Below are 10,847 nucleotides of genomic sequence, written 5' to 3'. Positions count from 1 at the left end.
CTCCGAGCAAAAGAAGATTGAGTCAGCCTAATCTGCTCCTTGTACATTTGAATGTCTTCTGCAAAGAGCTCATCCTGGCTGCTTGATAAAGGCCCAGGTGCAGAGACAGTGGCCGTGCCTAACTTTGTCTCAGTGGGGGCTGTAAATCACGGGGGGAAGCCCACCCTTTGAAGATACAAGCTTGCCTTCCTGGCTGATTTGTGGCTAGAAGGGCAAGCCCTTTCTCCAGGCACTGCACAACGCTTTCGCCAAACCAGAGAGGGTGTCAGAAGGAGGTAGACTCATAATTTGCTGATATGCTTGAGGACTTTCAATCAAGCTGCACAACACACACTTGATGCAGTAAGAAGAACGGCTCCTGACTGTCAAAGGTCAAGTGGAAGGAGACTCGAGATCATAGGGATTAGGTCACAGTCGGAAAATCATATGCAAACAAAATTGTTTACTTTGCTCTCATTTGAAACATTAATAATGACTATTTACAAAGTTTCAGGTGTTGAGTGCTTTTTGGACATGTCAAACACATGTCATTCCTCAATTAAAGAATGAAACAAAAGACAAAGCTGTGAATCTTGCATGACCTTTAAACAAGAAAAGCTTATAATTCATTCACTGCCGCAGGGCCCAGACATAGTGTCAGTCATTCTGAACTGAGGCATTTTTCACAAGATGCTCTTCATCAAACTGAAACAACAGTGTTGGGGGGTGTTGGAAGAAAGGTGTTGAAATGACTTGCATGTTGCGAAATCAAATTTGATTTACATTCACACTGTGAAATCACATTTAAGACACAACATCACTTTTATCAACATTACTTGAGCTCATTTTCGCCTCCAGCTCCTTGGTCTTTACAACAAGGCCAAAGCCAGTAATCCATGACACACACACACACACACACACACACACACACACACACACACACACACACACACACACACACACACACACACACACACACACACACACAAACACACACACACACACACACTGGCCCTGCTTTTCATTTGTCCACTACAGTGCCATCTAATGATGCCAAAGAAAAGAAATTAGCCGACCATTGCACGCTCCCTTTGACCAAGTCATTAAGGTGGCCAGTGTGGAGCTAAAGCGGAGCCCTGTGAAGCTCACTGTGACACACAGGCTTGCATTCCTCTGTTTGTTATTTAGATCCTTATTTACACTTGTTGTCAGAGACAGGCTGGAAGCACAGCAGTGGCTTCCTCTATGGGCTGGATAACAATAAGCTGTAGGGAGCAGCCCAGCGAGGCATTTAGTCCAGCCCTGCCCTGTCTCGAGAAGAAGGGGAGAGGAAAGTTTACTGCCTGTGAATCAGATGCTTTCACTCCCCACACACCGAGCCTTCCTGTCCTGCTGATCTCTGCCCGACAGCTCAGAGATCATACTGTCAAGTGGAAGAGGCTGCAGTTTGATTTCAGCTCTAAAATATACCTTTAAAGTAATTCTCTTGAAATTATTCCAAAATCAGAGATATGGTGACACAAAGCATAACTAAAACGGCTCATTCTTCTCATTTGCTCTACTTCTAAAGAACGATGGATGCAGCAAGCAAGTGATGTTCTTAAAGTGCTGCCCTGGCTCTTTCATCATATTTCATCACTCTACGCTTTAGCTAATGAAGTTAATGACCCAAAAAAAAGTGGAAGAAGAGAGGAACAATTTTTTCAACGCATCATCACAAAAAAACGGACACAAAAACTTAGGCTTCTTTGCACAGAATTTTGGAAAACTTAACTCTATATGAAGATACCATATCAACTATTTGGGGAAACTAAAACCTTGTCAAGTTAAATCAGTGTTTAGTATTATGGAAAATAGTCCGTGGCATGTTTTCTTTACTTTAATTTCAAGAAAAAACGAATCAACGCTGGTTAAAATAATTGTAGCTAGAGGGACCACAGAACCTTGAAAGCTTATTTAATGACAGTACATTACATCATTCATAAAGAACCCATTTCCTAAGAGTATTGGTGACTTTGTCGTCGCTACAATTTTGATTAATGAAGTGTGCACCGCATGATAAGAGTACACAAAAATCACAGTTTAAAGCGAGTGTTATCTTGGCCTTGTATGGGTGTGTGCGCCCATTGTAACCTTTTTGTTTGGCGACTTCCTGAGAAGACAAGCAGTGAGAATGTGTTGGTTCGGAGGTATCAGCAGCTGTGTGCTACGTGCCTCTGATCCAGGCAGCTATTGACTTCCTGAGATTTGAATTAATTACTTGCTTCACAAGAGAAACTGGATTGCAGTGGAACCCCCTAAGAAGTCCACTCATTCTTAGGAAACTGCCCCATGGACTTGCAGATGGTTTCACTGAGATGTGCTTTCCCATAGAGAACAATTATACAGGGGATTGTGGTGCTGGCATAAACCTGGAGCACACAGTCTCCATTCTGAACATTTCAAAACAGCCATAGGGGAGGTTTGTGACTTAACATAAATTAGACCACCAGGGAATGGGGAGATCTGAAGTGGCGGAAGGGCAATATTACAGATAAATGCACTGTGCTGAGAGCTTCTGCACCACAGAAGAAACAGAAAATTACACTGTGACACACTGGAATCAGATAATAACCACATTAACTGCCTTTTAATGTTTGACAAATGTGATCACTGCAACCCTTTTCTGCAAATATAACTTGATGCAATGCTGGTTTAGTCAATTCCTCCTCTGTGTGTTTTCAGTCCAAGAAAGGAAACAATGATGAGAGCAATTAATGACATGGAAAAACCAATTACAGTTGATACTTTTGGGGCCCGTGTTTTAGTCTGAAAGGGATTAAGTTGCTGCTGCGTTTGTATTCTGCTTACTTTGAATTGGCTCAAGGCCTTGTGTTTGGTCTTGTTAGTGCCAGCGGCTCCAGTGAAGAGTACACTTCAGCTGTGATGAAGGATGCAGGAACGCAGAGGTTACCAGTGGCTGCTAATTAACCTCGCATTGTGTTCGCTAACAAAGAAACAAAGGAACAAAGTGGAATTTCAATGCAGGAGATTATCACAATCACAATGAGCGTAGTGCTGGATCATGCACTTGATAGGGATTTTCACACTGGCCATGACAACATGAGATTAGATCAAAGACAGATGAAGTTACATTAACAAAACAATGCAGCCTTGTTATGCAATAAGCAGCCATGTGGGCCTCCTCTGGTGTAGGAAAAGACTCCAATTGCGCAGCTACGCCCGAATGATGCGTCCTCCTCTGCAACTTCTGTAAGATTGTGTTTGATTGTGGGAACTTTATTGCGACTTTGTTCTGTCAGAGAGGAGGTAGCATCCTTCCTCAAACACATCAAGACAAAGAGGAAACAGGCTGTGTGTTCTTCGCTGGTTATTGTTGCCCCTGCTTCTGTCCCACTGGCTGAATGGCAATTACTGCTGACTTCCTATCCAGTGCAGAGCCCGGTCCTGCTGAGGGTGCCCTGACCCTGCAGTATCCAGAGGGGAGAGACAGAAGCTGTCAAATCTCACACCTCTCCCTTCTCCCGTGGGGAGTGCTCCTCCAGCTGCTGCCCCCACGGGGCTCGCTGCACACTCCTGCTAATCAGCTCCATCTCATCTCTGGGAGGAACTAGCCCCAAGTGGATGTAGGCCTCTTTCTCACCTCTGCTACCTTGCGCACCTTTGAAGTCCTGTGCAAGTGTTAGTTTATGGCTGGAGATGGTACGATAAGATCCCAAGGAAAGGTGATAAATTAGCTTTTCGTCCCACGTTTAAAAGGGGAAATAGCAGGCTGCTAAAAATCCACAGAATCTGTTACATTTCTAACACCTAACAGCTAAAGCACTTGAGAAGCAAAAACATTGTAGTGTCAAATCTGTTAAGTACCTTCATTAAAGCAGCTTGTTTGTATTCAGCTTGCTTCCCACACTGAGGTTTTAGCATCAACAAGCATTTGGTCAAACTGTAGCTGTGGGACTTCTTTGAATTGAATCAGAAGTATATTATCTAATACGGTGCAAGTGCAACAGATTTAGACAGGACAAGCTGGGACAAAGCACCTTTTGCTCTGAGAACACACCCTTCACAGGCATGCCAAATAAAACTCTGTGGAATACAAATAGATTTATCAGCAATAAGCATGATAGAATTCAACATTATCGACCATGTGGACACAACAACAAAAAAGTCCAAGCCATTCTGATTTTCGCCCTACTTTAATGATGAAATGCAGAAGAGATGTGAGTCAGATCTCAGATGTAATGGCCCGAGGTGGACAAGGTTGGAGCCTGAAGTTTGATGAATGAGTTTCTGTCTCACCTTGTCTCAACCCGTCCAACACTTGCACACATTCAGGAGCTAATAACAAGAGATCCATCTATGTACACTTGTAGAAAGATGGCAATGTGTTGCACCACATATTGTAAACTTAAATATATGTCAGCAACTGTGCCCTACTGAATGAATATCACATCTAATGTTATTAGTAAAGTCAAGTTAAGTCAGTTTATTTATATAGCTGAAAATCACAAATTTGCCTCAAAAGGTTTTACAATCTGCACAACGTATTCTCTGTCCATAGACACTCCAAAAATCCACAGAAACAATGAATAAAAGGGAAAAGGAAGAAACATTAAGAGCATCAGAGGAAGGATTACTGTTTACAAAATGTATTTCCACTTAAAATTACATTTTAAAGAATTTCAATGTTTCCTGCATTTGGAATTTTATATCTATATGAGCCTTGTTTTTCTGCTGACAATGGTCGACTAGGAACTCTTTCATTTGCACCTCACACCCTGCCTGCAACAATGTGAATCGTTATCTTGAATCACAATTATCACCCCATTTCCTGGAACCAGTAGGTCTTCTTTACAACACCCACTTCCATCAGATAACTTAAATTTCACCGTCTGCAGCTCAAGAATCCATTGAAAACACATTAAAAGAGATTAAAAAATATATTTATCCTTTTTTGATGAGCTGGAGCATGAACTGAGAGCCTTAAACTTTATCACATAAAGTTTCATCACAGTTTATGAAACAGAATCTACAGCCCGCTTCAACTTCGACGTAGCCACCGTCAGTGGAATTTCGCCGCTGCCACCCGCTGACATAATTTGTTTCACAGTCACCACCCAGCAGCATGAATCAGATGTTGACACTCTAATTTCATGCACACATGGGTGTTTGGCTGAGCCAGCCCTGAATGCTGCTGCATCCCCCGGCCTCTCCCTCCAGCCCACTATACCTGCCCTTTGCCCTCCGACACAGCCATGTAATGTAGTTAACCTGGGGGGTCACACATTATGACTGATGATTAAACCATATAGTCTCACAATGATGATGTGCACCGTGAGGATTTCACTTGTAGAATATTATTCCCACACTGTACCATTTTTTGAGATATCAAGTAAAACAGAGTGATGACCTTTGACAAAACCTTACCAATGGTAAGATTTACTAGTATTATATTGTGTATGATTTGTACGAACGGGTTTAAAAGAATGATAGTATCTCAGAAAATATGGATTTTCATCCAGTAGCTCCTCTCCCACCTGTCAGGAGAGCACCACGCTGCTCTATTTACCACTTAAATAAATCTGTTTACCATGGTCCACAGCTCCATCTGAAAATATTTGTTTTACTTTGTTGTTTTTATGAAGAAAAAAAAATTTACTTGCAAGAAATAATAAAATATAGCCACTAGCCATGTTTCAAAATGTCAAAAGGCTTGTCAAGGATTGACACATTTGCGGCGCATAATTAATGCAAGTTTTGTCTATCACTGATTATTTTGCTTCCTCTAAAAGTCAGCGTTGACACTCTGTCTGCTTGTGGTGTTTGTCCATGTCCTCATTCTGTCAGCTCAAAAAGCCAGCATAAACTATTTTTCAACACTACAGTGACCAGCAGGTTAACCATAAACATAGACGTCAGACAGAGTGAAAAAGTGAGGGCAATGCTCAATATCTCTCCTTCACAACAAACCTGACAGCTTCTCTTATGAGTGACCATAAATCGACAAGATAAACTCATAAACAAATAAGTTGTTTGTGTGCCATGGAAGCCAGATAACGGCCAGGGTTTTATGAAACACTTGCTTCCTCTTGACAAATATCCAAACAATAAACACATAGTAAATAACAGCACCCTGTCCATATCAGCTCCCTACTTGAGGTTAAGTTGAGTTTATTGCGGAGGCCACTGCCTGCATGCATTAAGCAAATCATAAATTATACATGCTAATTACCTTGGGCCTCCACTTTAATGAATTATTTTAATTAAACTACAACATTGGGGTTTTGCATGTGGTCTATATTTCATCCCCTGCCTAAGATGACCTTCTTCTTTGTCTAAGTGGAACATAGTTGAGAGAACAAGGACAAGGCAGACTTGCTTTATAAAACTGAGTTCATACTGATGTCACCGAAAATATGGAGAACATCATCTGTATAATAGGCTGAATTAGCGAGAACAGATTGTATTTGTAATATAAAAGGAAATAAATGCTAGAGGAGGTAAAACTCTGGGATAATGTTTGGAGGCAAAACAAAATCTATTGGTGTCAGGAACAGTTATTGTTTTAAGGTTTTATTAAAAAAAAAATATGTTTGCCAAGTCAGGTGTCAGATGAGTTTCCTATGGTGAGGTCAGTGTGTTTCCTCTGTCTCCCACCTGTAACCTGTGGTTTCACACGTTCCCTTGCAGAGGATTCATTGGCTCATTTGAACATGTGCTAGAAAAGCTGAAGGTGTTTATCTATTAATGAACTGAGTGCCAGCCAAATAATGTCCTTTAGACGGACTTCATTCCATTGAAGGGCAACATTTCAAATATTTTCATGGAACATCCGCTCAATACACTGCATCTTAAAACATAATTGAAGGCAGGATGTAACAATTTAAATGTTGCTTTCTGCTCCAGAGTAGAACATAATACATCAAATGAACACTTTTTGTTATTTTTATACATTTAACATTCTGGGATAAATGTACAATGAATGACTTCTTGTTCACAAAAGTTCTTTCCAGACATTCATTAATATATATTACATTAACATTTTATTTATAACAGTGCAATATATACCAAATAAGACAAAGTATTCACTGAAATCCAACTTAATGGAAAAGTTTAAATGTGTAGTAAATATATATTGTTGTTACATATTTTTTCAGTGGCTGGATTCATTGCTTTAATGTGCTCAATAAAAAAAGTTCCATATGTATGTTAATGTGGTTTAAATGTAATTGTAATGACCAGCCAGAAAAAAATAAATCTGATTCAAAATTAAAGCTTGTAATCTGCCGTTGCAGTGTCAATACATTTAATCATCCAGAGTCAGAATGAATGTTACACACACAAATGCACAAAATGAGGAGAAAAAAAAAAACTAACACTGTTGTCCAAACAGTCCATGGGGGAGGGGTGGATTTAAATTCCAAAAGAGTCTTGCAGCTCGTTTCCTAGTTCCCCAGTCAGCAATGTGTTTGTGAAAAAATCAGTCTTTTTGTCTTGCTGAAAAAAGGCTAAATCTACATTGGTGGCCCAGTCTAAGTTTGCTATTCTTTGCACTTTCAATTCAAGTGAATGAGGGAGAATGAAGTGGCCCGAGACCCTTTATTTGATCTACTCGATTGTGTAAAGTGACGGAATTCTAATGTATTTGTTTAATACCCCGAAATAGGCTGCTGCTTTCTATAGGGGAGGCAGCTAAAGCGCGTTATTTTTTCTATCCTGAAAAGAAATCGAATAATAGAATTAAAAATGTATTTTGAAGATATTTCTCCCTCTTTATTTAGAAACCTGTTGAATTAAGTCTGCTCGAATAGGAAAACATTATAAGGTCGAAACATTTGGAAAAAAAATCTGCCTGGCACTTATTTAATTGTGCTCTGTGACTTTTGGAGGCAAAAGTATGCAACAACATTGATTTGGACACTGTGTGCAGCTTTTCTAAATGTTTATTGTTGGGCTTAATTGTGTTTAGCCCACAGCTTGATGAATGAGCCCAGTTGTCTGCGCTGTGACCATGGCATCGCAACTCCATGCATCCTAATCGACTGCACGATTTATTTCTCTCCCCACCGCTTCTCTTCAACACTCTGAAATCATATAGGCCCGAATACACGACAAATCAAAGTATTATTATTGCTATTATTAATAATATTAATAATACTATTATTATAATTAATATTATTATTATTATTATTTGACGGTATTATTATTGTGTGAAAATTAATGTATGATATCCTAAAAGGTTTTTTGCCAATTTAATAATAATAATAAAAACATTTAACATCGTCTTAGATTAAATCTTCAGAAACATTTTTGATTGTTTACTTCACTTTTAATGAGAAAATATTTCAATGACCATTTTTTTTCCAACTCATTGCAGACTGTTTGCACACTTTTCGAAAGCACGCATGCTTGCAAAAAAGAATCAAACAAAAACAAAACAACAACAATAACAACAACAGTACCAACACAATTTTTTTGAATGCATGCTTTTACCTAAAAAACAAAAGTACAAATTTACAGCATCTGATACACATGGTCACCACAGCCTTTTAAATTAAATGCTTCACAGAACATTTTCTGGAAAATAGATATCTAAAACATAAAACTAAAAAGTGCATTTTACAACATTTCAGTATCAGTTATTTGCAATATTCACATCTTGCATTTTGAGGACGTCTCATACTACTTTTCCAAATTGAAAAGATATGATAACTCATTTTGCTTTCTTTTTTACAGGGATGGTAAGAACAAATCTAAATCCTATTCCTATTTGGTATACCCTTATCCATCAGTCCAGTATTAAAAAGCAAACAAAAACACAGAGCCATTGCCTCGCAATTTCATTGACATTACAGTGGTCACACAGAAACGGTGCAAAAGTTTTGATATTTGATACAACTGAAAAACTGCCACGGAAATTGCAAGCACTTCAAATCAGAGTTTATGGTGCCAACACAAACGTCCCCATGGATCCCCATCTGTGGCACCACTTTCAACACTCACATTTCACAATAAACTGAAAAATAGAACTATCAAATAATTTATATTTTCAAGAGCAATACTTCGCTGTGCGATTCTGTGCTGGACTTCTATGACACAATTTAAAGCGACACATTCGACACATACACAAATAATTCGATATGCAACTGCAACTCGCCTTGATAGTTTCCGACGACAGAAAATATAAACTTTGGGATTGATAAAGGGGCCTGGGAGTCGGCCAGCAGTTCGTTTACATGGGACGGTTCAGCTGGTCAGTGCACAGCGACAGACTGCAGTGTGGAGGGGCTCGTCAGAGTCTCGCTCGGGGTTGCAGGGCTGCTTTGGCTCGTCGCTGTCTGTGGGGACGTCGGGCTCAGCGACTGTGGAGAGTTTGATAGAAACGCGGGAATGTGTGGAGGTAACGCCGAGAAACCGGCCATGGAAGTCGGGGTGGGCTTGATTGGCATAGGGATAGCCGGTAGGGACTGTCCCCCGTGACACAGAGACTTGATGGGCACGCCATAAGCACTGTAGTCGCTACTTGCCATGGAGATCGGGGCCGCCGTGTCTATCATGCTGGTGTTGTACATGTGGGGCCAGGCTGTCGTCAGCTGGTTGTGGAGCGGGTACCCGGCAGACATGGACTGCATGGTGGAGAACGCCAGACTCCCCGGGACCTTGTACTCTCTGGCGATGATGTTCTCGATGGCGAACGGATGCTTAAAAGTTGAGGACTGAGACACTCCGAGGTTGTAAGTTGACATTTGGGGAAGGTGTGTGCCAGTGGCTGCCAGGGCGCTCAGTCTCAGTTTGGCTTGCTGCTGGAGGTAATGGGCAGCATCCGACTGCTTACTCGGGACCAAATGATCAGTTGACATCAACAGTTTGAATCTTTTGCGTCGTCTCAAGAAACTTCCATTCTCAAACATGTCACCGCAGCTGGGGTGCAGAGCCCAGAAACTGCCCTTGCCCGGCTGATCTGGGCGCCGGGGTATTTTAATGAAACAGTCGTTGAAGGACAGGTTGTGTCGCAGAGAGTTTTGCCACCGCTGAGTGTTTTCTCTATAATAAGGGAATCTATCCATGATGAACTTGTAAATTTCACTGAGAGGCAACATCTTCTCTGGACAGCTCTGGATCGCCATGGCAGTGAGGGAGATGTAGGAGTAAGGTGGCTTCTGGTCGCTGTACGTGTTTCTCCCTGGGCGAGGCATCCTCGATATTTTCAGAAAAGCAATACAAAAAGAAGTAGTCTCCTTTAATTCCTTGACGAAAGCTTGCCGCTCTTCATGAAAAAGAAACCGCCGAGGAAAGTTTCAACACCGACAATGCTGGAGTTGCGTTGTGCGTAAAACAGCCAGATTGAGCGCCTCTGCAGTGTGCAGGCGGGCGGGCGGTGCACATTTATGGAGTGACGGCTGCTGTAAGTCTTTCTGCCAAAGTAAGTCAGATTGTCCCACTAGCAGAGCTGAATAGATTTCATTTGGCGTCCTTGATAAGACGAGCTAAGTGGATGCCTCCATGGCCTTCCTCTAACCATCTGATAGTTTTATGTAGTGACATGAGCAGAAAAGACCCCTGTAGAGGCGCTCCATTAATGTGCCACCTCTTTGCTATCACATGACAATTGCCATGGGAGGAGGGGGCTGGGAGGAAGGCATAATCTGGTTTCATTTACACCTATTTACATGGACACCTTGGGCCAATGGAAATCATTTCCATTTGAAGACAGAAAAAGGGGTGAAAAGGCTCGGCAACCGGAATTGAACTGCGATGACACTCAGTGTGTGAAGGTATGCGCTAATACTTCTTCAGTGGACTGTACAGTTACAATTCACGAGTGTAGATATTTGGAATTTGAACGGACACGTTATATTGTAATTTAA

The 10,847-nt window shown here is 41.1% G+C and overlaps 1 protein-coding gene across 1 annotated transcript; it reads right to left on the bottom strand.

Annotated features, from left to right (window-relative positions):
- Window positions 1-8,281: 8,281 nt before the first annotated feature.
- On the bottom strand, window positions 8,282-10,473 carry foxb1a (forkhead box B1a). Its single transcript, XM_068723325.1, has one exon. The coding sequence runs from the start codon at window positions 10,173-10,175 to the stop codon at window positions 9,234-9,236; it is 942 nt and encodes a 313-aa protein (XP_068579426.1). The 5' UTR covers window positions 10,176-10,473; the 3' UTR covers window positions 8,282-9,233.
- Window positions 10,474-10,847: the final 374 nt, after the last annotated feature.

This window comes from Cebidichthys violaceus, unplaced genomic scaffold, assembly GCF_023349555.1.
Source record: "Cebidichthys violaceus isolate CVI_PGR_0920_01 unplaced genomic scaffold, fCebVio1.0.p SCAF_3, whole genome shotgun sequence".
Lineage (NCBI taxonomy): Eukaryota > Metazoa > Chordata > Actinopteri > Perciformes > Stichaeidae > Cebidichthys > Cebidichthys violaceus.
The sequence above is the reverse complement of the archived record's forward strand: the minus strand, read 5'-3'. Positions and strand labels throughout refer to the sequence as shown.

Excerpts from the sequence above, each read along its gene's own strand:
- foxb1a (XM_068723325.1), bottom strand. The coding sequence starts at position 10,175 with ATGCCTCGCCCAGGGAGAAACACGTACAGCGACCAGAAGCCACCTTAC.